Source organism: Leuciscus leuciscus, assembly GCF_965113295.1.
Source record: "Leuciscus leuciscus genome assembly, chromosome: 6".
Classification (NCBI taxonomy): Eukaryota; Metazoa; Chordata; class Actinopteri; order Cypriniformes; family Leuciscidae; genus Leuciscus; species Leuciscus leuciscus.
In genome coordinates this window covers 28,479,532-28,505,382 of record NC_138730.1, presented here as the reverse complement: position 1 = coordinate 28,505,382, position 25,851 = coordinate 28,479,532, and the positions used below count along the sequence as shown (strand labels likewise).

General features: G+C 40.9%; 2 protein-coding genes and 1 long non-coding RNA gene across 4 annotated transcripts; 2 read left to right on the top strand and 1 right to left on the bottom strand.

Moving 5' to 3' along the window:
* Positions 1-5,779: 5,779 nt before the first annotated feature.
* On the top strand, positions 5,780-15,374 carry trpa1a (transient receptor potential cation channel, subfamily A, member 1a; the record flags this gene model as incomplete). Its single annotated transcript, XM_082174398.1, has 27 exons — positions 5,780-5,902; positions 6,641-6,791; positions 6,895-7,070; positions 7,184-7,291; positions 7,587-7,695; positions 7,784-7,929; positions 8,028-8,164; positions 8,247-8,295; positions 8,367-8,466; positions 9,547-9,647; positions 9,827-9,996; positions 10,162-10,326; positions 10,464-10,578; positions 11,049-11,215; positions 11,296-11,386; positions 11,469-11,528; positions 11,598-11,693; positions 11,828-11,898; positions 11,973-12,126; positions 12,222-12,311; positions 13,332-13,501; positions 13,609-13,738; positions 13,842-14,024; positions 14,114-14,182; positions 14,278-14,382; positions 14,509-14,618; positions 14,736-15,374. The coding sequence occupies 27 exons, from the start codon at positions 5,780-5,782 to the stop codon at positions 14,950-14,952; spliced, it is 3,363 nt and encodes a 1,120-aa protein (XP_082030524.1). The 3' UTR covers positions 14,953-15,374.
* dnajb6a (DnaJ heat shock protein family (Hsp40) member B6a) lies at positions 15,218-25,227 on the bottom strand. 2 transcript variants are annotated; one of them, XM_082174406.1, is made up of 10 exons: positions 25,106-25,227; positions 23,007-23,092; positions 22,737-22,846; positions 20,499-20,555; positions 20,246-20,362; positions 19,986-20,135; positions 19,481-19,661; positions 17,453-17,523; positions 15,643-15,786; positions 15,218-15,556 (listed from the first exon to the last, which is right to left on the bottom strand). In XM_082174406.1, the coding sequence occupies exons 2-10, from the start codon at positions 23,072-23,074 to the stop codon at positions 15,489-15,491; spliced, it is 966 nt and encodes a 321-aa protein (XP_082030532.1). In that variant the 5' UTR covers positions 23,075-23,092; positions 25,106-25,227; the 3' UTR covers positions 15,218-15,488. The 2 variants fall into 2 exon arrangements, with proteins under 2 accessions (XP_082030532.1, XP_082030531.1); XM_082174405.1 differs by having other exon boundaries at positions 25,057-25,214.
* LOC309502148 lies at positions 20,562-22,824 on the top strand. Its single transcript, XR_014207172.1, has 2 exons — positions 20,562-21,777; positions 22,301-22,824. It is a non-coding gene; the product is annotated as an uncharacterized lncRNA (long non-coding RNA).
* Positions 25,228-25,851: the final 624 nt, after the last annotated feature.

Sequence of the window (25,851 nt, the reverse complement as noted above, 5' to 3'; positions counted from 1 at the left end):
TCGGTCCTGCTATTTTAAACCAATTTCCCAAAGTCAGCCATACCAGCTACAGTATCTGGCAGTGGTATATCCCATTGAGAGGTTTGTCTTCCGATGGCGCTTCCTAAATTATTCTGAAAATCTCCCTTATTAGAGTTAGTCCCTTGGACCTTCAACACTGTGGGCCATGTGATTTCTGTTTCAATCAGGATGCTTGGACCCTGTAAAAATATAACACAAATATGCCTTTCATTCTTGGCAACTGAATATATTTTTGAAGGAAAATTTTTTTTTATGTAATTGAACAGAATGTACAAAAATAATGTCTGTGAATCAAAAAACTACAGTAGTTCATGATATTTTTCAGACAATTAAATGTGATAAATAATATGATGAAGTTCAGAATCCTATTGATTGTCTTAAGTGGTGATGATAATAGACAAATGTCTTTAGTTTTTATGGATCATACATTTACCTTTAGATCAGTTGATCAAAAACAAAACAAGCCTATTCCATTTCTTATCACACATCTGCAAATGTTTATAATAAAGATAAGATTAAATCCTAAAACTGAGAATTCTCAAGTAACTATAGCTATTGAAAAGTTTTACAATCATTTTAAACCTTGAGTATAGTAAAGGAACTGAACTGGACTATATGTGCAATCATGAGAAGGAAACTCTGAAGTTCAAAACTGTATATGCAATGTTTATTATGTTTAAAATGTATCTTCAAATCATTTTAGATATTACCTCCAATATTGGTTTTAAAATTCAAAAACATTTTATGACTTAGTGTCTCTATTAAAGCAAACATCTACATGTTACTAAACATCACAGGCTCGTAATTGGTAGAGCTGTTTGCTTCTGTCACGACCGCCAAGGTAATAAGCACAGGATCCAAAGTGCAGCAAAGTGAGGTGTTTAATATCAAAAGGGTAATCCAAAAAGCGAAATCCAAAACAGGCAAAGGTCAGAATCCAGGTAGGCAAATAACAAAAACAAGAAACGGACAAGGCAGGACAAGGCAGGACAAGGCAGGACAAGGCAGGACAAGGCAGGACAAGGCAGGACAAGGCAGGACAAGGCAGGACAAGGCAGGACAAGGCAGGACAAAACTCAGGCAACAGACGCGGTGTAACGTTAAACATTGATTCACAAAGAACACAAGACAAACAGGGCTTATATACATGAATGACAAGGGGATAACAAGAGACAGCTGGTGATACAAAATACAGACACCTGGGTGCAATCACAGACAGAATTGTGGGAGATGAAGTTCCTAGTGCAAGACACCGTGGGGGTAAGGAGGACATCTAGTGGGTACCCGGGGAAACACAACCAGACACTGTGACATGACCCCCTCTCTACGGAGTGGCTCCCAGACACTCCAAGACGGAACACAGAACAAACCAAGAGATCAGGAGGGAGGTAACACGGTGGAGGATCCAGGGGAGGGACGGGGGACCAGGTCCATGCAGGGGAACAAACACGGGGGAACTAGGATAAGACAGGGGCCAGGGAAACATGGACAATAGGATGGGGAAACAGGGGAAAACCAAAAGTCTCTCAGGTGGCCGGGGCCAAGCGAACAATCCATCGGGTGGTCGGGGCAAAGCGAACAGTCCATCGGGTGGTCGGGGCAAAGCGAACAGTCCATTGGGCGGCCACGGCGGTGAAGACCCCTCGGACGGCCACGGTGGTGAAGACCCCTCGGGCGGCCAGGGCGGTGAAGACCCCTCGGGCGGCCAGGGCGGTGAAGACCCCTCGGGCGGCCAGGGCGGAGAAGACCCCTCGGGCGGCCAGGGCGGAGAAGACCCCTCGGGCGGCCAGGGCGGAGAAGACCCCTCGGGCGGCCAGGGCGGAGAAGACCCCTCGGGCGGCCAGGGCGGAGAAGACCCCTCGGGCGGCCAGGGCGGAGAAGACCCCTCGGGCGGCCAGGGCGGAGAAGACCCCTCGGGCGGCCAGGGCGGAGAAGACCCCTCGGGCGGCCAGGGCGGAGAAGACCCCTCGGGCGGCCAGGGCGGAGAAGACCCCTCGGGCGGCCAGGGCGGACACTTTCCCCCGGGCGGCCAGGGCGGAGACTTTCCCTCGGGCGGCCAGAGCGGAGACTTTCCCTCGGGCGGCCAGGGCGGAGACGACCCCTCGGGCGGCCACGGCGGAGACGACCCCTCGGACGGTGGAACTGGCACCACCGGCTCAAGCACTGGAACTGGCACCACCGGAACTGGCACTGGAACTGGCACCAACAGCTCAGGCACTGGAACTGGCACCAACGGCTCAGGCACTGGAACTGGAACAGACTCCACCGGCTCAGGAACTGGAACAGACTCCACCGGCTCAGGAACTGGAACAGACACCACCGGCTCGGGCACTGGAACCGGCACCACCGGCTCGGGCACTGGAACCGGCACCACCGGCTCAGGCACCGGAACTGGCACCACCGGAAATGGCACTGGAACTGGCACCACCGGAAATGGCACTGGAACTGGCACCACCGACTCAGGCACCGGAACTGGCACCACCGACTCAGGCACCGGAACTGGCACCACCGACTCAGGCACCGGAACTGGCACCACCGACTCAGGCACCGGAACTGGCACCACCGACTCAGGCACCGGAACTGGCACCACCGACTCAGGCACCATCGGCTCGGGCACTGGAACTGGCACCACCGGCTCGGGCACTGGAACTGGCACCACCGGCTCGGGCACTGGAACTGGCACCACCGGCTCGGGCACTGGAACTGGCACCACCGGCTCGGGCACTGGAACTGGCACCACCGGCTCGGGCACTGGAACTGGCACCGGAACTGGCACCACCGACTCAGGCACCATCGGCTCGGGCACTGGAACTGGCACCACCGGCTCGGGCACTGGAACTGGCACCACCGGCTCGGGCACTGGAACTGGCACCGGAACTGGCACCACCGACTCAGGCACCATCGGCTCGGGCACTGGAACTGGCACCACCGGCTCGGGCACTGGAACTGGCACCACCGGCTCGGGCACTGGAACTGGCACCACCGGCTCGGGCACTGGAACTGGCACCACCGGCTCGGGCACTGGAACTGGCACCACCGGCTCAGGCACTGGAACTGGCACCACCGGCTCAGGCACCATTGGCTCGGGCACTGGAACTGGCACCACCGGCTCGGGCACTGGAACTGGCACCACCGGCTCGGGCACTGGAACTGGCACCACCGGCTCGGGCACTGGAACTGGCACCACCGGCTCGGGCACTGGAACTGGCACCACCGGCTCGGGCACTGGAACTGGCACCACCGGCTCAGGCACTGGAACTGGCACCACTGGCCCTGGAACAGACACCACCGGTCCAAGCGTGCGCGCAGCCCACACACACCACACGGCTGTGGCCATAATGGCCAGTGTCGCGGTCACTGAGGGCTCAGGAATAGATGTCACCGGCTCAGGCCCAGGAACAGGAACAGACACAGACACAGGAACAGACACTGGCTCCAGCTCAGGAACAGAGACTGGCTCCGGCCCAGAGACTGGAACAGACACCACCGGCTCAGAAACATACACTGCCAGCTCAGGGACTGGAACAGACACCACCGACTCTGGAACAGACACCACCGGCTCAGACACAGGCTGTACGGCCATCTTGTCCATGGACACCGGCTCGGTAAACGTGACGGGAACACTTTCGGCGGCGGCCATCTTGTCCGAAGACACCGGCTCAGCAGACGTGACGTGAACAGTCTCTGGCTGGGCAGACGTGACGTGAACAGTCTCTGGCTGGGCAGACGTGACGTGAACAGTCTCTGGCTGGGCAGACGTCGTGACGTGAACAGTCTCTGGCTGGGCAGATGTGACGTGAACAGTCTCTGGCTGGGCAGACGTGACATGAACCGTCTCTGGCTGGGCAGATGTGACGTGAACAGTCTCTGGCGTGACAGCAGGCTGTACGGGCATCATCTCGGACCCGTGGTCGAGGCCGAGAGGTTTCCTCCTCCTCCGCCGTCTCTGATGGTGAGTGGACGGCTCTGGACTAGGTGGAGCCCGCTGCAGGGGAACCTCTGGATCGATGTGCGGCCAGAACGGGTAATGGAACGGGATCTCCTCCCGCCCACCTCCACCTCCTCTGCGACCTCCGCGGGTACCGCGAAACTTTACCAGGCGGGTCCCCACGAAAGAATGTTCACGGGGGGGAACCTTAACCGACTTGGTTTGCCCGGTGTTCTTGCGCTGTGGCTCAGGGGAGTTGACCGCCATTCTCTCCTCCATAATCGGAGCCCACAGTGCAAAGCATTCAAAAATGCTCATTCTGGGTTCTGGTGCTGATGGTCCTCCTTGTTCCCCTCTGGCAGCGGGGAAATTGTGGCGGGCGCTCATACTGCTTGGATCCTAGAGGGTGAATCAATCTGTCACGACCGCCAAGGTAATAAGCACAGGATCCAAAGTGCAGCAAAGTGAGGTGTTTAATATCAAAAGGGTAATCCAAAAAGCGAAATCCAAAACAGGCAAAGGTCAGAATCCAGGTAGGCAAATAACAAAAACAAGAAACGGACAAGGCAGGACAAGGCAGGACAAGGCAGGACAAGGCAGGACAAGGCAGGACAAGGCAGGACAAGGCAGGACAAGGCAGGACAAGGCAGGACAAGGCAGGACAAGGCAGGACAAGGCAGGACAAGGCAGGACAAAACTCAGGCAACAGACGCGGTGTAACGTTAAACATTGATTCACAAAGAACACAAGACAAACAGGGCTTATATACATGAATGACAAGGGGATAACAAGAGACAGCTGGTGATACAAAATACAGACACCTGGGTGCAATCACAGACAGAATTGTGGGAGATGAAGTTCCTAGTGCAAGACACCGTGGGGGTAAGGAGGACATCTAGTGGGTACCCGGGGAAACACAACCAGACACTGTGACAGCTTCAACAACAAAAATAATCCTCTTTTAATTTGTTAGTTCTGCTCCAAATGAAATGTTTGAAATGAATAAAACAAGATTTTGTCATATTTTATACGGAGACACTACAATATTGTCTAGCTGGAGATGCTTTGGTTTTACAGCTCACAAATAATGCTTTTGATGTGGTCATGAGCTATAATGTCCCATGAACACAATCAGGGGGTTTATGCCTCTGCAGTCCCCACAGGAAATAATCTTAGACCTGAAACGGACCACTCTGATGCTAATGTGTAACCCTTTAACTCCTAAATCCTTGATTGATATTTACAAATCTCACAAGTAATGCTTCAGTTATTGAATTAGCTGAAAAAAAGAAGGTTGATGTAAATACAATATAATTATAACGTGTATTATACAGAATCACAATTATATCATCTAGTACATAAACCTTCATAATGTAATGTATCTAGTGGAACTTGATTCTCAGCCTCCATGAGCGTACATTTTTGATCTTTTCTAAGTGCCCGCAAGTCTCATTAGGAGCCGGCTGGTTGCATCAGAAAAATAGTAAAGGCTCTATCCCTCTCTCTCGCTCAGTGAAATAGTGTAATCTGATAACTAGGACATATCTAACCACACTATAAAAACCCTCTCACTAATAGCAAAGAAGCCACATACAAGCCAATATAGAGGAGAATCCAAATGGGTAAGAATGGGCCTCATCAAAAGCCTCTTCAACTTTTTCATCTCGTGTTGTTTATATCTGATGTTATGATGTTTCATATAATTACTCTTTAGTTTGAAGCTTGTGTGTTTGAAAGGCAATCAGGCAAAAATGTTTTAGAAAGGCTAACATCATAAGAAATAACAATAAAGGGCAAATTTTCTCTTGTTTTTCATGGTCCACTTACAGGATGACTAAAAAAGGTGCAGAAATGACACACATCTCCAAAACAGAGTCAAAATCTAGACAGCAGTCATTCGACAGTGTCATGGATGGGGACGAGAGCAACCAGATATCTGCAAACGTGTTTGAGGTACTCTGCTTATCTAAATTCACTCATTTATTCCGAAAGTTTGGAGTCAGCAAGATTTTGCAATGTTTATAAATGAAGTCTAATTTTGCTCAACGAGGCTGAAATTTTTGGATAAAATAAAACAGTAATGATTGTGAAATATTCTTACAATTTAAACTGTCTGTCTTCTATGTTAAAATACACTGACCGGCCACAAAAAAAAGTTGCTGAGTCTATGATTGGATAATTAATGCAGTGATTATGTTTCTATTTGTTTGGCACCAGTTCTTCTAACCCTAATTGGGAGTGTGTAGCTTTTCATTTTTTAAACAACCATGTAGGAAGACAGATCATGATGACAATGTCAAGATTCATCACGCTCAAATTGTGAAAGAATGGTTGGGATGGAGCATGAAGAAACATTTTCACACATGAATTGACACCTCTGAGACCAGACCTTAAATTAATCTTTGGGATGTGCTGAAGTAGACTTTACAGAATGCTTAACTCTTGCATTGTCAATACAAGATCTTGACCAAACATTTATGCACCTCTTGATGAAAATAAACTTGTCATTTCCATCATGAGGCACATACATATTTGGTCACGATCTTCAAGCACTCTGTAAAGTCTACAAATTCTGAGCAAATTCAGTGCCATTCATTTCAGGTGTGTTTAGTTTCCCCAGTCTGATGAGGACAGATTGTGCAGGTGGTCTAATGTTCCTCATGACTGAATTTTAAACTCTGTTGGTTTCAGTGGGCTAAGCAAGGAAACGCAGTGGCTCTGGAGAAGCACTCCAAGTACTTGGACATACGCGACCACATCGGTGCCAGCCCACTGCACTACGCCTCATCCAAGGGATACTTTCGCATCATCAGACTTATTGCGCAGGTCATAGGACAACAAGGTAATAGAGCCACACCTTTAGACATTTACTCAAGCTTGAATTCATGATAAAATATCTGTTGCTGTAAATAAAATAAAACAAAAAGTCATTTTTGACACCGCAGAGCTCAATGCCAGGGATGAGGAGGGGAATACCCCTCTTCACTGGGCCGTGCAGAAGGACCAGCCAGGGATCTGCTCTGTGCTGCTGACTCTGGGAGCAGATCCTAACATCCTAAATAACAGCCAGCAGTCACCGCTACATACGGCAGTCAGCCTGGGCAAAAATCTGGTGGTAGAGGTGCGTCATTCTGCTCATAAGATCCTAAAATAAAACACTAAAGCAACATACTTTAGGAAGAAACATACTCCTCTCCATGTAGCTAACATGATTATTCTTTTGGGTTTACTTAGCAACTTGTCTCACATAAACAAACTGATGTGAACCTGGAAGGGGACATGGGAAACACCCCTGTCAATTTAGCTGCTTCTTTGGATAACCATGAGGCTCTGGTTATATTGGTAAGTTGATTTTGATTTTAAATCAGTGGTGGGTGAATGTTAATTGAATTGAATAATTGAATAGAAACATATTCATTATATTCAAGTATGTATACATCTTGCATGTATCAAATCCATGTTCACCCACCACTGTTTTAAATTTAATTTAATAATAATATTAATATAAATAATCATATAATCTTATTGTACCACACACACACACACACACACACACACACACACACACACACACACACACACACACACACACACACACACACACACACACACAATCACTGTAACCTCTCTCCTCCAGAACAAACATGGTGCAAAGTTCTGTCATCAGAACAAACTTGGACTTTTTCCAATTCATGCTGCTGCTTTTTCTGGAGCTAAGAAATCCATGGAGGTCATCCTTCTGAAAGGTGAGATGTTGTATCACTGAACCTGAAACATTATATTACATAGATAGTACCTACAAATCCACTGTCTTGTATTTCTCCTTTTTCACAGGAGAAGAAGTTGGTCTGTCCATTGACAGCCATATAAACTATGTGGATAAATCTTGCAGCAGTCCACTCCACCTGGCTGTGCGTGGAGGGAATCTCGACATCATTAAACTCTGCATTGCATACGGAGCAAAAATTGATCAGCAGCAGGTAAAAGAGGATCTTGTCATGAAAATGAATACCTAGAAAGAATCAATTCTAATCAATTCAATTCTATTTTCATTTGTAACATATTTTTCTCTTTACAGTGTGATAAATCCACTGCTCTCCACTTTGCATGTAGTCAAGGTGCCATTGAGGTTGTGAAAGTCATGCTTTCGTCTTACCATAAAGTGTGTGATCTTATCAACATCACTGATGGGGCCAACCAGACACCTCTACATAAGTACTTCAGCTTTACACACTAAACAAGACTAAACAAGGCTAAACAAACAAACATAACTAACATATTTATTTTCCATTTGCAGAGCAGTGATTTTTGATCACTTTGAACTCTCTGAGTACCTTATATCACAGGTATGGCAAGTGCAGTTGTTAAATGAATAAACTACTGACAGTTACTGTAAACCCGGACATTATTGTTCCAGGGTGCTGACATTGACTTTGTCGACTGCAAAGGCCATTCTCCACTCCTTCTGGCAACAAGTTGTGGAGCATGGAAAACTGTCAGTCTACTCCTCTCCCATGGTAGGTAACCTTAATAAATTATTATTATTATTTATTTTAATAATGATAATAAGAGCTGGGTATTGACACACATTTCACAAAATTTCGATTCACAATGCGGTTCGATTCGGTTCTGATTTTTATTCAATATTGATTAATTGGGTTATGTATCAGTGCAGTATGGCTAATTTTCTCAAGGAACAAATATCCCTCAACTAATGCTGTAAACTCCACAGGGAACCCCAGTTAGTACATTACTATAATATTAAAGGTTATTATAGGCTACTTACATTTAAATTACACATAAGGACATTTTTATACTTTTTAATGACATAATTGCATTTCTACTTGTTTTTTTTAAATATAAACATTTTAACTGGTGGCTGTCATAAAAATATTACAGATTTATCGTACATACGTTAAGAACAAGTTAAGTAAAAATACAATGAAATAAAATGTTTGACATTTAAAAAAATTCTTGACATCTTTCCGCGGTTGAAACACTGATTGAGCGATTACACGAGACTTGATACAGATTTCAGTAAATTGTGTATTGTATCTTTCAACATACCTTCTGATGTTTATTTTGTGCTGTAACTTGTAGCAAAGCGGAAGAGATAAGATTCGATATCGGTTCATAAAAATGAGAATTGATCAAAATTGAGAAATCTGTCTTTTTAAACCCAGCCCTAAAATGTATTATTTGTATTATCATTTCCTATCAGTGGTTCTCATCTTTCCCTTTTTGACTTCAAGTAGACAACAATATTTGAAGGCCCCGCTCCTTTTTTTAATTTACAGAAATTAGGATGTTAAAATAAGTAGCCTAACTAAAATAATGATAAATTAAATCAAATTGTAGTATTCCAGAAATTTAGGGATGAATTAAACTAAGAAATATATTGATTTGTATTTGTTTCAGCTTATGTTAAAGCTTGTTTTGTCTTATTTTAAAACATTGTAAAATATACTTTGGATGTTTGCAGAGATCCCCTATGGGACCCGGCCTCTGGTTTAAAACCACTGTCTTACAATATTATTTATTATAATAATCTAAATAAGAATAACACTTACAAGCTGATGAATCTGTTTGTTTCATAGGAGCTGATCTGAAGAAAAAAGACACATCTGGATGCAACTTCCTGCATCTGGCCATCCTGCAGCCCAGGGGTCTGAAAAACCTGCCAACAGAGGTACTGCAGGTAAAACGCACAGGGCTGTAACCCATCTTTCACTGTAGTTCTCATTCCCACAGCTTTTTTATAGGGATTCAAAAGGAAAAGTCACTGCTGCCCTCTACTGTTAGTGTCATTAAAAAGAGGTAGAACTGTGTAGGAGATTGTGCGAAGTTCACCGTGAGGCTCTTTTGGTTTATCCACAGCACGCGAGTGTGAGAGAGCTCCTCAATGATGAGGATATTGAGGGCTGTACTCCTCTTCATTACGCCTGTAGACTGGGAATACCAGATTCTGTGAAGAACATGCTGGGATTAGAGGTCTCGCTGGACCAAAAGTGCAAACAGAAGAAATCTGCACTTCATTTTGCGGCCGAGTAAGTCTGTTGTCATTGTGAAGATTCAGAAATGGCAATAAGAAAACCGTAAAGAGCATTTGCCCATCTCCTCAACAAATTGAAGGAAAGCTGCAGTTATATAGGCCTACAGACAGTATAATAGCTTACTTGTAGTTATGTGCATCATTTTCTGTATCTGTTGAGATTTGGGAGGATCAACACATGCCACAGGATCCTGGAGATGGTGACAGACACCAGACTGCTGAATGAGGGGGATGAGAAAGGACTGACACCGCTGCATCTGGCGTCGCGTGGAGGTCACGTTAAAGTAGTTGAGCTTCTCCTACGCAAGGGGGCGCTGTTTCACAGGTACAAGATTGCACAATTCACTTTTTGTCAGAAGTTTAAAAAAACAACAACCCTGCTTTACACAGTTTCAACCTGATCCAAATGAGCAACGTAAAACTCCTAAAATCCTAATGCGAATCATGTATATATTTGTTTAGTGACTATAGAGGATGGTCATGCCTGCATCATGCTGCATCTGAAGGATACACACAGACCATGGACACTTTGCTGACATCCAACATCAAACTTCTAAACAAAACCGATGGAGAAGGAGTAGTCTGTCTAATTTGCTAAAACACTTATGACACAGCTTGGTCATAGCTACTGATTTACATTGGGGTCCAAACGTCCGAGAAGAGCTTTAATTTAGCATTTTAAAAATCTAATTGAATTTTTTTCTTGAATTTTTTTGAGTAGCAGTGAATGAGGCTGAATATTTTTTTCTGAATATTGTAGCATTTGGTTTGTCCTTTTTATTTCTTTACATCATGTGACACTGAAGACCAAGTAAAAATGCTGAAAATTCAGCTTTGTCATCACAGGAATAAATTACATTTTAAAATATAAAACTTATTTTAAATTGTAATAATATTTCACCATATTACTGGTTTTTTTTTATCACAATGGGGAGCAAAAGTGCCTTCATGACTTCAAAAACATATTTAACTAAACATGATTATTTGAGAAACACTTACATTGAATTTATTGCTGATGATGTTGCTCTGAATACTGATCTCTTACAGAACACAGCACTGCATCTGGCTGCTAGAGCAGGTCATGTGGCAGCAGTAAGACTTCTGTTATACAAAGGGGCCAAGATCGTCCTCAATAAGAATGATGCCTCTTTCTTGCACGAGGCTATACAGAATGGGAGGAAGGAGCTCACTAACACTGTGATTGAGAGTGACAGGTCAGCTTAGCCATTATTTTTATAAATATTAGAAATGTCTTTTCCAGTTTCTTCATTTATCTCATCTTTGATGAATACAGATGTGAAGAGGCGATGACAACGTTCAAACCAAACTCAGCAAAACGCTGCATTGTCATGGACATGATTGAGTTTCTTCCAGAGTCCTTTACAGTGAGTTTTAACTGTTGCTTATGCCCGGCACTTAAATTGAAGGTTTAACACTCTAACCAGCAAAGCAATGCAATTTCCCCAGCATCTTTTAGACACTTGCATAAGGGAATCAGAGGAGGATGTGAACAGCCCCAATTACTATGTAAGTTTCCTTTCATATTGAATGTTTAAAGTAACAACCTCTTCAACTAACACCTTGTATGTTCACCAGATTGAGTACAACTTCCGGTGGCTTCAGCATCCACTGCAAAATCTTAAACCAGACATGAAAAAAGACACCAACTACAAACCTCTTAGTGCATTAAATGTAGGTATATGTAGGCTATAATAATATATACTATATATATATATATATATATATATATATATATATATATATACGTATATTATTATTATTATTTTATTGTGAATGGGCATGTTCATTAAAAATCTCCCCTATAGGCTATGGTGAAATTTAATCATGTCAGCTTGCTAACCCACCCAGTCTGCAAGAAATATTTGGAGATGAAATGGTGAGTATTTGCTATTGTATTTGCCATTTTTGATGTCTCATCATCCTGAGTTTTTGGAACCCCTTTTTCAACAGGAATGCCTATGGGATCAAAGCACATCTGCTCAATATGACTGTCTATGCACTGGGGGTGTTTCCTTTAACTTATCTCATTGTGAACCTGAAGCCCACATTGGTCACTGCAAGAAATGTCACATCAATCAACATGGTCTGCACTTCCATGTACAAGGTACAATACTACTAAGGCAATTCATGAAAAAGATGTTGTGACACTATATACATCAAGAAAAAAAAACTGACGCAAATTCTCTTTAATTTACACAGCAATCCTATATGACAACAACATGCATGCTCTTGGTTCTTGTTATGAACATGTATGCAGTTGGGAAAGAGATCCTGCAAATTTTTCAACAGGTTTGTTTACGCTGCACTTACTATTGTCAATCTTACCTGTATTTTGCCCAAAAATAAATAAAAAATACATCAATAAATAAATGCAGCCTGTGAGGGAATCAGTCAGAAGCTCATATAAATACTGATCAAACCAATAAATGCTTGCAACCAACTTGATTTATGCATAGCTATTTATGATTATTATCCCGTGCACAGGTGATCTTGATCATTCATAAAGTGTTACAGCCTCGCAGCGTCATACTGTATGCAGACACTTGGCAATTATAAGCATTTAAACATGATATGAGTGGAGAGCTCTATTCCATCTAACATTTACTCACCATTGTTGTGTAGATTAGAAGAACTCCATCCTCCTTATTGTGGTAAATTCATATATAGCTCTCAAGTTTATTCGTGTGTTTAGTCAACTTTAATGTGTCATTTAATTTTTTGGCAAGATGTGAAAGTTTCTTTTCACCTGCTGTCGCAATAAAGTGATACTTAAAGCGGATATGCTTGAATGGTTAATGAATGATTGGTTATATTATGCGAAGAGGCAAATTTCATTTTGCTCCCTTTTCGCCCCTATTATGGACAGAAGCATAAAATGCTGCATTATTTGAATATTAATTCTAATTGGTCAGTGGAGTAGCTACACAAAAAAAAAAGATGTAATCCTTTAATGGAACGGGAAGGGAAGGGAATGGACCATTTAGTTTGTGAATTGTCTTTATATAAAATAATAATAATAATATATATATATATGTTTAAATGTAAGTTTAAGACTTAAGTTTAATATTAATTGAAATGTGTAAATCTTGAAAAAAGTACACTTTTTTTTGTGTAATAAGAAGCACGACTAGACTACATCGTTAAAAATAAATAAAACAAAAATATAGTATAATATCATATAATACCATTGTGAGGCGGCTCATCTTCCCTAGACTCCTCTGACAACTTAAATCTCTCCATTTATCAAATATTTGCATCCTGAAAGTTCAAGTATGCGCAATCATTTTAACCGTGGCTTGTTTTTGGAAGCGGTCGAATTATTTGCGAGATCCGTCAAACTACATGGACTGGTCCGCTGCGATCTGTGCTCTGCTGTTCGTGGTGCCGTTGCTGATGAACGCGAAGAGTTCCTGGCTCTGGCAGGCAGGAGCACTGGCAGCTCTGGCCTCCTGGATAAATCTTCTCCTCTATCTCCAGCGGTATTGGACTAGATGACAGTTAATACATCCACAGAACAGAATTATATAACAGAAGCATTACATAACATTTTGAAGGACTTACCATCTGTATTCTCTCATGGCTGTAGGTTTGAACGGATTGGTATATATGTGGTCATGTTTCGGGAGATCTCACGGACACTGCTGAGCATTATATTGTTGTTCTTCTACTTGATACTGGGATTTGCTTTGTCCTTCTATGCCTTGATGATCGAACAGGTGAGCATATGAGTGTTCATAAATCATTGTTAAAAATTTAAAAACGATTAATTTGGGAAAACTAGCTTTATTGCCCAATTTAAAATATGAATTTACTTTACAGCAACATTTTGGAAGGATGTTCCTGTCACTGCTGCAGACCTTTGTCATGATGGTTGGAGAAATCAACTACCAGGACAATTTCCTGAAACCCTACCTGCAAGGAGACCTTCCTTTCCCAAACTTGACATTGGCCATCTTTATTTGGTTTGTCTTACTCGTACCTATTCTTCTCATGAACCTTCTGGTAAGTCCAAAAGAAAACACAGTCTGAATTGAATGTAAAACAAGTCCAGTATGTCTTTATACAGTCAAACTCGTGTATTTTGAGTTCAGATTGGTTTGGCTGTTGGTGACATCGCAGAGGTTCAGACAAACGCATGTTTGAAGAGGATTGCAATGCAGGTGATTTCACTCAAACTCTCTAATATTGTGTCCTAATAAAAATAATAAGTCATTTCTCCTTAAAAACAATGGTTTACTGTCAATCTACTCCACAGATTGATCTTCACACTAATCTGGAGGAGAGGCTTCCCTATTGGTTTATGAAGCGGGTGGACCAGGTCATCATCAGAGAATTCCCAAACAGATGCTTCAGAGGAAAGGTCTGACAACACGATAATGCTAAGAATATGTTGATGTTTCAAAAGGCAATGCAACTGATAATTGTGCAGTAAGTTCACCTTGCTAATACCCAGCTATTAAGGCTGATTTAATGTGCTTGTGCACAGAAAAGATGGTTTTTCTGTGGGAATGAGGTGAGGAGATCCAGGACCCGTCTCAGTCCTACCAGCCACCAGTTATCTCCACTGGAACGGGAGCTAACCAAACAGAAATATAGGTAACACCAATCTGACTAATAAAAAACAATGTTTAACTGAACCAAGTCATTCAATTCAAGTCCTAAATTAAACCCAATAGCCCTTCATGTCAGACCATGTGCTGTGCAATTTCTCAGGCTGAAGGAGATATCAGAGACTATGGAAAAGCAACACAACCTGCTAAAGCTCATAGTGCAGAAGATGGAGATCAGCTCAGAGACCGAAGAACATGACGGACCCCCGGTCTTTCAGGAGCTGAAAGAGAAACTCCTCAGCAAGAGCAAATGGGGTCCGTTGCTCAGGGCAGTGACCGCCAGAAAGAAGCGAGTCTGCAGTTTCATAAAAACGTCATGAACACAACATTGTTTCAACGGAATTGTTGTATTTACTCATAAACTGTGATGACATGGCTAATATTTCTCAGTATGACTTTACGTTTGTACAACAATCAAGGCTAAAACCAAATACCAAGCATTTAGCATTGTGTCTACATTGGTTGAATTTATAGTAATAATAACCCAAAGGTAAAACCTGTTTTACTACTGGAAAAGCAAACTGGTTGTTCATTCATTAATAAATTGTGTGAATCATGCGAATAAGAAATGCTCGCTTGCACATATTTTCATTAAAACTATTCATCCTTTTTTATTCATTTGGGTATCAGTCACAGTTCTTCAGAGCAGTCATCACTTACTGTTTGTAATAATTGATTAGTAGCGGCAGAAAAGAAATGTAAAAAAAAATTTATAAATTGTAACTTTGCATCCAAAAAATAACAGATAAAAAACAAACAAGAAAACGCTAGAGTGTTTTTCCGACCTCAACACAGAATATCCACAGCTACAGTATGTCAGACTATCAGTACTACGAGTTCAGATGCAGCAACAAATTTAGGACTCTTTGGCCTTTTTGGTCTCTCCCTTCACCGTCATTCTCTTCCTCTTGACTCCAGTTTGCTCTGTTGGGATACATAACTTTTAAGTATCACAAGCATCATGCTTGAGCTCCAGGAATCTGACACGATATATAAAATTGGCTTCTGACCTTTGCCTGCAGTTTTATTTTGCTCCTCTCTCTGAGCTGACTGCCTTGCAGAGTGTGAGAAGGAGGAGGAGGAGGAGGAAGAGGAGTCAGGGAGCTCCTTCCTCTGTCTGTGACCCTCCAGCATGCCCATCTCCTGGGCTCTTCCTAGAGAGAGGGGTGCGGTTTAGTTTAGAAACTAATTAAATAAGTGTAATAATATCTACCTTTAATTTAAAATAGATATTTTGCAGACCTATTACACTATCTATTACCAGTCAGTTTTCCCCAAACTGTTTTGACGGTGATAATTCTGCACTATGCATACTATACCTCTGACATCCAGAGGTAGAGATGCATTTAGAGAGCATAAAACAAAATCACAAAACTTGTTAGTTTTGTTAGCCATGCATTCTGGTAGCACTGCAGCCAGCTTCATTTGGCAGGCGAAAGGCATCGATGAAAGGCAGTAAACAGCTAAGAAATGTCGTTCTACATAATAGAGAATAAGACAACTTTAACTGATAATTATCCCAAATTTAACTAAATTGTTTGAGACATTATCAAAATTATAATCATTATTTAATAAAAGTTACCTATCCACTCTTTACAACATTTCTTTATTTTTTTAAAAAGAAATTACACTTCTACTGATCACTTAATTTATTTGATTAATAATATTAAGAGTGTTGCATTATAGCACAGTTTATTAATGTACATTTAAATAGTTAGAAAGTTGATTAATACGTTTTCATTTCGGAATGTACATTACGTAACTGTACTATCACATGATATTTGTTAATGGCTTAAGAAAGTTACTATTCGAGGAAGATAAATTGCCCCCTGTCTGCATTGTTTCTTGCTGGAATATACTTGATCGATTATGATCTGCTTTAAGTATTAATGATCATCAATTTAAGTCTCATAACAATATCACTCACTCTAAACTCCAGAAAACGTAGAAGAATCTAATCATATTTTGTTATAAAAGAGTGTTAGTTAAACAAACAAGCTGCAACACACTCCCTTAATGATTGGATTTGGAGGAAAGTCAAAGATCAGTCTCAATTAAAGCAAAACTACATAGACTGCAGAGCTGCCACATCCCCAAAAAGGATGAAACTCATTTATTTAGGTTCAAATTATTTTACAAAGTACACAAAGTTCCTTGAATGGTCATAAATCAGTTATATTATTAACTCCGGTTCTCATCAGGTTATTTAGTAATAACATTACAACTATGAACAACATTTGTTGTCTTACATGCAACAATGAGGGAAAAAAAAACATTTTCATTAATTAAAAATAATAAAAATTGCATATCAGTACAATGGATCTAGCACTCTACCAGCATTTACAAATGTTAAACAAACGAATCAGACAAGTTGCCATAAGGTTTGAACAGCAAGTTACATACTCCAAATCCACACTCAGTTGGTAAAGTCATGCACAAAGCACAATTCTCTTTTCCTTTTAGCCCAAAGCACTATTCAAAAGGCAATGTGCAATCATGAGGACACAGCAACACAAAGTGCTAGCGGAAAGAAAAACTAATCTCACATTATGGTCCCAAATCAACGTAAAAATTACACGCATTCTGCGCAAAATACTGACAGTCCTCATTTATAAATATAAACCAAAAACTTGTCCAGAAACAACAGTCTAAAAAAGAAAAAAAAAGGGGGGAAGGGGGGAAAACAACAAACAAGCAACAACCAAAAAAACGCAATGTACAGACATCTGAACAACAGTACTAACATTGTTTGAGCTCAAGTTTGTGCTGAAAGGGCTCCATTATCTTACTTGTGTTCCAATCGCAGGAGCTGTTCCTTACCATTTATGGTTAGAGATTTTAACTGTCCATCTTCTTCCACTTCTACCCGTTCCTGTCCATTCTCGACGATTCTACAGAAACAAATTAAAACCACATCTATGAATTACAAAAAATAAACATTTGTAGGGTTGGGTATCGTTTGAATTTTAGCGATTCCAATTCTTATCAATTCCCATTTTCTATTCCAATAAGGTAATAAGCATTTTTATGCAGTTGCTGAAAAACACGACCAAAAATGTGCAGCCTAAAGAAAACTTACACAGGCAAAAACTACTAGCCTAACTAATGTAAATTAATAACATTATTAAAAGACAAGTAAAGTAAACAGTCAGTAAAAAAAAATAAAAACAACTGAACAAAGATACAAATGAATCAGTGTTTTAAGTTGTTCAGGTAGGTGGACTGCAGTCTTCACTTTATAAATAATATCTAGATTAATCCTAGTACTGGGCGGTATGAGCAAAAATCCATATCACAGTATTTTTCAACAGGATGCCGGTTTCACGGTATATGACGGCATTTTATTTTTTCAAGCATGACTGGGTGTTAACCATAGACTGTGGTGTTAACCGCATTTTCTAAGAGTTTAGAAAGAGGTGCCAGCAGGAGGCGCTGTAGGCATGTAAGAAACAGCGGTTTCCCCGGTAACGGCTGTACACAAAGCAGCTGAGCTCATAAACACTGCTTTATCAGGAAAGATAAAGATAAAGAAAGATTAAATGAAAATAACATCGAAACTTTTCTAAAGGCAGTCAGTTCCCCTCAAAGATACATTCATATAACAAAACCCGCGCCGTGTTTTGACTTTGAAACGTGCAGTGCTCATGTTTATTCAATGACTACGTTTACATGCAGCCAATAACCCGTTCAAAACCGGGATATTAGCAATAACCCGGTCGCGCACGGCCATGTAAACACCGGCAAAAACCCGGATATGCTCATATCCCGGTTTTTAAAAACCCGGATATTATACCTGGGGTACCCCCTTTCTAACCCGAATATTTGGTCATGTAAACGCGTATCGGCATATCCCCATCAAAAGGGACATTGATTTGTGTTCTGCGCATGTTCTTTTCGCAAGGAATCTTGGTCTTTTGAGTAGGGACGGCGCATACAGAAACCCGCGTGCAGTATACCGGAAGTAAACAAGAAGTAGAGGTAAACATGGCGAGACGCAGCACAGCACCACACTTTTGGAGCGAGGAGGAAAGCGCAAACAAAGGCGATCGCTATCTGTCCCGAACTATTCATTATCCGCGTGCTGCTGCTGTTGTTGTTGTCTTTGGATACAGGAAAAAGAATCGGAAATGACGCATATTGCGTCTTAAGGAAGTCCGTACGTCCAGACGCTAACCGTGCGTCGCCGTTTACATCGGGAAATTGTAAATTCCATGTATACAGGAGTAACTCTCTCTGCTCACGCATGTAAACGCGTTATTCCGAATGTTTCAGAAACCCAAATAGTGACTCTAACCCGACCATAACCCGGATATTGGCTGCATGTAAACGTAGTCACTGATGTCAATGCAAACTACAAATACATTTTCCATAAGGCTGTGTTGATATTGTGAACCAATGAATGGGAAACAAATTTGACAGCTATCAATAATAGTTTAACCTATCCATCTTCACCGTCATGCTTAGTAGCCTAACACATCCAGCTGTGCCCTCACCACAGTGCAGCAGTGAAAAGAGACACTCTCAAATAGTGTCGCGCAGCGTTCCGAACGTTGTTTAATCGTATTGCAGTATATTAAATATTCATATCATAACAAAAATAAAAACCAGTATTCGGTATGAACCGGTATACCGCCCAGCACTAATTAATCCTTTTGTAAAAGTTATTCAGTCAAGATTAGTGAGTGCTTTTTTTCTCTTTTTCTTTTGTTTTTTGATTAACATTAATGACACATATGGCAGCAGTATTTTGCCGGATAGGGTTGTAGGCTAGTTGTATAATATAAGTGGGATAATTTTTTTATTAATAATACGTTTTTTTCTTAAACGTATTAAAAAATGGGTGCCTACCTTTTTGTAGTGATTTTCCTCCCATTGATGAATTTAGTGGAGGTTGAAACAGAGCGGAAGCTGCCCATGCCTCCGCCTCCGCCTCCACCTCCACCTCCACCTCCACCTCCACCGAATGAAGTCGAAGAAAAGGAAGAGAAGCCACCTCCTCCTCCTCCCATATGACCAAAAGGCGTGAAACCTACAGTTAAAATAAAATAATATATGTAAATATATAACTTTATCCATAATATTCATGTTAGTCGGCAAACGTCTGCACAAAATGCTATGAAAACATGCTTAATGGCACCAAAAATACAATTTCAGTTTCAATTGTTGTAGAGTTGTCCTGAACAACTATATAGTCTTGAAGCCTGTGAAAGATATCATAAACCCTGATGTTTGACTTTTAGTACAAGTTTTACGGATTTTTAGACAGGTTTTAATTTTCAGCAGTTTTACGATTGCTGTTTTGCATCAATTGAAAGGATTTTGAAATGAAGTGGACATATTTGCAACACCTGACCTGCATCAAAAGATGAAAACCCTGCCCCAAAAGGTGGGAATCCTCCAAAGCCTCCAAAGAAGGACCCTCCTGTCCGGCTCCTGCTCATGCCCCGCTGGTGGGGGTGCCGCCGACCGCCACCAAAAAAGTCATTGCCAAACGGATCTCCACCTAAAAGATAAAAAACAAACAAATTTGCATTTAACATTTAAAGAAATGCCTAAAAAAACTGCTCTGCCATTGAATGCTCACAAAAAACAGCGAGGTAAATACAAACTTACCAAAGAAGTCTGCAAATGGATCTTGTCCACCAAAGAATTCCCTGAAGACATCCTCTGGATTGCGGAATGTGAATCCAAAGTGGTCGCCATTAAAGTGCCCTCTTCCTCCTCCTCCTCCTGTCCAAATGATAAAGTTACAGGTTTAAACATGGTACACTGACATCATATTGGCATATTATTTATATACATTTATTTAATCCAAAATAAGATTTTGACCAAACCACATATTACAAAAATATCACTGTAGTATTACCTCCACCTGGTGTTAAGCCTTCTTTTCCATACCGATCGTATAAGTTCCTCTTGTTTGCTGAAGAAGAGTAAAGCAAGAGTTAAGCAACTACGTTTTGTTCACCAACTCATAGAAAAGCAGAAAAATGTGAGAGACCAAACAGATTTATTGCACAGCAGTTGTCCATAATCTAGTAATTATATTACTCATGCACCAGACCTGAATCACACCTGGAAAGCACCAGACACACAAAGTGGAACACACTTCACAGTGGGTACAATATCATGAGTCATCGTTCATTTTTTGGAATTTTGAGGAAAGTCTGCCGTTAAGAGTGACAGCGCTAACCTCTGAACACAACCCCTCCTTCTGAAGGAGTGTCTCAAAAGTGCAGAGTCTGTGCAAGGCTGATAAGGCTGGGAGGGACATAATGGCATAGGAAATGTTTTACAAATGTTTGTTTAGCATGCGATTTTCTACAATTTGTGTAATCAGCAGTCACGTTTAGCTTCAGAAAAAACCCCAGCTGACTGTTACTGCTAGCACAAAGAGTAGGGGTGATCAATTCATACTGGACGTGACGAAAAATGAAACAAATGCAGCTATTTTAAGCTAAATATTTAAAATAAAATGCCATATCCAAAGCATATTTGTTATTACACTTTTTATTTTATTATATTATATTATATTATAAATATAGATTTTTTTTTTATACAATTTTTAGCTGTAAATTACACAGCAGGGCTCTTCAACCCCAGTCCTGCAGGGCCAGTTTTCTGCAGACTTACCAGTCCCAATTTAGCCCACCAGTCTGTAATTTGCTGAACACCTTAATTAGCTTGTTCGGGTGAGTTTGGTTAGGGTTAGAGCTAAACGCAGATGGACACTGGCCCTCCAGGACTGGATTTGAAGAGTGCTATAATATACAGTTTTAACAAGGCACCCTAAAGGATAATTTAATAAAAACATGTCATTTATACAGAAAACAAGATGCTGAGTTTCACAAGAACAGCAAAGTATATAGGAGTGTACACACAGGATGCATTCCTATGTTATTTTTGGGCCTGTTTATACCTGGTAACCAAGCGTTTTTAGTGATAGGATTTGTTAAAACCATTCCATTTACACTCGCCCACATAAATGCGTCTCCGCAAAACAGATATAAATTCGATCTTCAATTCCCGTGCTATACGCAAATTTAGTTAACTTCAACAGAACCAACAGATATGAGCTGCATTTTATCAGCTAATTTCAAGATCAAAGACCACAAAAGGAGAGAGAGCACTGGTAATATCATTAAGTTGCATTACTTTTAAAGGAGAACTTGGTAACTTTTTTAACTTAATAAAACTGTCTAGAAATCATTTGGATGGTTAAACAACCTGTTCTGGTGATATTGGTGACTTTCCCCGCTCCCCCCAGCGTTCCCAGGCGGAAAACCAACCTTGCAACTTGCGCACTGCCGTCCCGGCAAAGTGAAATTGGAAGTCTCGTGATAAGCGAGAACTAGAACGAGAACGAGCGCGAAACACAAATTGCTTTACGGCAATTCGACATAAACACACACGCATGTATGATGTATTACCAGATTACCCACCTCGGTAGACATAGCTCCACGCGATACAGTTGGCTTGCTCCGATCAAAACAAACGCACATGAGAAGCGGTAGAGAGGGGGAGGAGGCCGCCGCAAGTGAGTTTTTTACGACTGTGTTGTGAAATATACGCCCCCCCACAGCTGTAGGGGGAGCTCGTGGGGAAAACATGCGACAACAAAAGGGAAAATCAGCGAAGAAGTGACTAGAGTTCGCTAGAGTTACAGAGTTCTCCTTTAATGAAGATTATGCTGTGTTGAGCGCCTGCGACTTTCTTTCAGTTTCATTTGTGGCAGTTTGCTCATTTACTTGCTCGGCTACTCATCTGCGGCGATGCATGTTGCAGTAGCGCTGTCATATCGGACTATAACGTTCACGCTCTGACACGTTTATTTTGTAAACATTTTGGGAGGATTAAAATTTACACATGTGGTTTCAACAACCAGATGCATTTACACTTGTCCGGTTTTGTGGTTTGAGTGATCGGATTTTAATCCGTCTCGAAAGCGTTTCGGAGGGCCTTTACACCTGGTCTATTCACGATCGGATGGCTATGAGTAGATGCGTCAGTTATGGCCGTTGACTGGCCTGGACCTCTCTGACACATGCCCTGGGCCACCCTTATGGTTGAACCCTATTTTAGTCTGGTGATTGTTAAGACTTACCATCAGACAGGACTTCATACGCCTCTGAAAGCTCCTTAAACTTCTTCTCTGCGTCCTCCTTATTATCTGGGTTCTTGTCTGGATGCCACCTCAGAGCTAGTTTCCTGTAACTGTAAGGGATATACAGCATGACAAATGAGCCTAGACAGAAGAATTATCATATTTAACACCACTGGAAAAAAATGCTACTATTTTCTACAGCTTAATTTTGAATAACAAGCATTGTTGAGGATGTAAAGAGGACTAAATTAAACCAAAGATGAAGCTTACGCTTTTTTGATGTCATCTGGAGATGCATTTTTCTGCACTCCTAGAACCTGGTAATAGTCATCATCCATGGCCACAAACTACAATGGCTGGCGAACAAATGGGGAATAAATAACAACAACAAAATAATAATTAGCACATACCTGCAGGCACTTTAACGACTGTATCATATCAGATGCATTTCTACGGCCTCTAAATGATCTACAAGATTAAACTGCAGAACCTGATGTACACAATCTTCCACATGCCCTTTGCCCTCTGATTGATAGCTCAGTTTTAGTATGAACTATCAATTTTAGTACCTTTTAGCTATTTACCATTACAAATGTCCACCTTCAGGGTATGGTACATGTGACTTTGCTGTAATAATATCTTTAATGAATTGTATAAAGTAAATATGAGAATAACTTTTATATTGTTATTAATGTTTCAAGAGGAACATTTACTACAATCAAAGCACTGTATTGCATGGTGTTGTATTGAATTGCATTATAAGTTTTGCCCCCTCTCCCATGGATATATAAATGCCTCATTCATTCATTAAAATCCTGATGTATCGTCATGATACAGAACAAAACAAACAGTCTATGCAAAACTTTTAAAAAATATATTTTATCTAAAGGTTCTATCAACTTTCAAAAATGATTTCTCAGACTATTATTTCTTGTCAGACTTTACAGCTCAAGACATTTTCCACATCCTACGTGAAAGAGCTAAACATAAAGGCTCAAGAAGAACAAAGAAATAATTAATTAATTAATAAAATGAATAGACAAATCACAGGACGCTCAAATTTGCACAATGCCCTGTAGGCTATTTGTTCAGGACAACAAATGTAATCAAGTTGTCTAAAACCTTAATTAAAAACTTAAAAAAATAGCCCACGACTGACTGTACAGCCAAATTTACAAATAACATGATGACATAAGGAAAATCAATGTTAACTGCAATTTGACAATCTGCCTGTTACTGTAAATACAACAGATTTCTTTCAAGCTGAATTCATTGTTATATCTTAGTAATATATGAAAAACATTAATAAATAATTTAATATATGCTTGGTGAAAAAAATCTGGTGTTTGCATGTGTCCGGGCAAATAATAAAGTAGTTCTCGATCTGATTTTGATGTGCACCAAATTGAAATCACCCTGTGAGCCGGTCACATCACAGCAGCAACTGCTACTACCAGGCTGTTTTCATTTCAAAGCCATGATAGCTGCATGTGATGACCCAGAATCAAGCTCAGATCTCATTCATGTATGACAAACATCTTGGGGGCATTAACTGCATGTTAGATGGGTTTGTTTTCTCACATCTAAACCATCAGGGAAACTGTTTTGAGTGTTGTTAAGGATGTATGTGCAAAGTAAGAGACAGGGAGCTGCTAACAAAATAATAAAACATACATTTATGAAAATAAGCAATGTATTTTGGTGCAGTACAAATAGACAGCCACTGAAAAACACTGAATAAATGTAGTAGAGGGATAGTTCACCTTAAAAAATAAATAATAAATCAAATGTATTGGCCTTAATGTTGTTCCAAACCTGCACTTTCTAAAGTGGAACACAAAAGGTGACCATTCACTTCCATTGCATGGACAAAAGATGCAATGCAAGTGAACAATGATTGAGGCTGTCATTATGAAAAGCATAATTTTGCGTTTCACAGAAGATGGAACATCATCAACCAGATTCGGAACAAAATGAAGTTGAGTAAATAAACAAAGACTGTTCATGTCATGATCTCTTTAAAGCTACGCTATGTCAACAAGCTAACCAACCACGGACAATACTATTAACACGTCCAATTTATGTTCTATTTATGAATAATTAAAACCGTTCTTTTTTTTAACCCACATCAGACCAAAACGTCAAAACAACGATATACCTTGCTTTTATTCATGTTTCCATCTGGCAACCTTGTCATCTTTTAGATGAGCTAACCAGCTAGCAACAATGCTATGATCTGGCTAGCAGGAATTATTCCTATTTATCTCATAAAGAAAATCTCTCACGTAAGCTTGGCAAACATACTGAACGCTTAACATACCTTGTGTTTTAACTGCCAGAGGCAGCTGCTCTGTTTTTGGTCGACTAACCTCAGCCTGTGGGACGCTGTATTGAGCTGATGTGACAAGCAACGAAGCGTCCGGAAACAACACGAATCTTCTGGTTTTTGCGAGGATTTGACGTCACGTCCTGTTTGAGGTATTCAAAGCATTCGCACCTTTTGCTCCAGCTATTCGGACGGTGCTTTTTCGTTTTCGACTGCAGTATGAAAAATACTGGCGATATATCGCTGTAGAGTTATTCAACAATATTCAGCAATAATCTCAATCTCTCTCTCTCTCTCTCTCTCTCTCTCTCACTCACACACACGAATACAAAGTATGAAATACATAACAGCAAATAAGAATTACTATATGTCTGAAACAACAGAAAAAGTGAATTAAATAAATTAAATAAGCAATTTTTCTACTTAAACAACAAACCAGTTTATTTTCTGAGAGTCCACCGAGCCGTTGCAACACACCCATAAACGATAAATTACTTGAACTTATGGAGAGCTATATAAAATGCTTTTGATGACAAAACTCGATCACATAATTATTTATTTATTATTCTTTATTTATTTGTATCTAGCGATCCTTGGCGAGAGGCGTAGCCTAGCCTACTGGGTCCCTCTGCTGGCTTGTTTTTGCATTGAGCTTCGCAGGTGCACAGAGTTCAAATAATAGACACATTATAATAAAATAAAATATTTCCTAAAATATTAAAGTAGCCTACAAATATATTAATTAATTGCAAAATGTCCACAGCAGAGTAGCCTACTACGAAATACTTC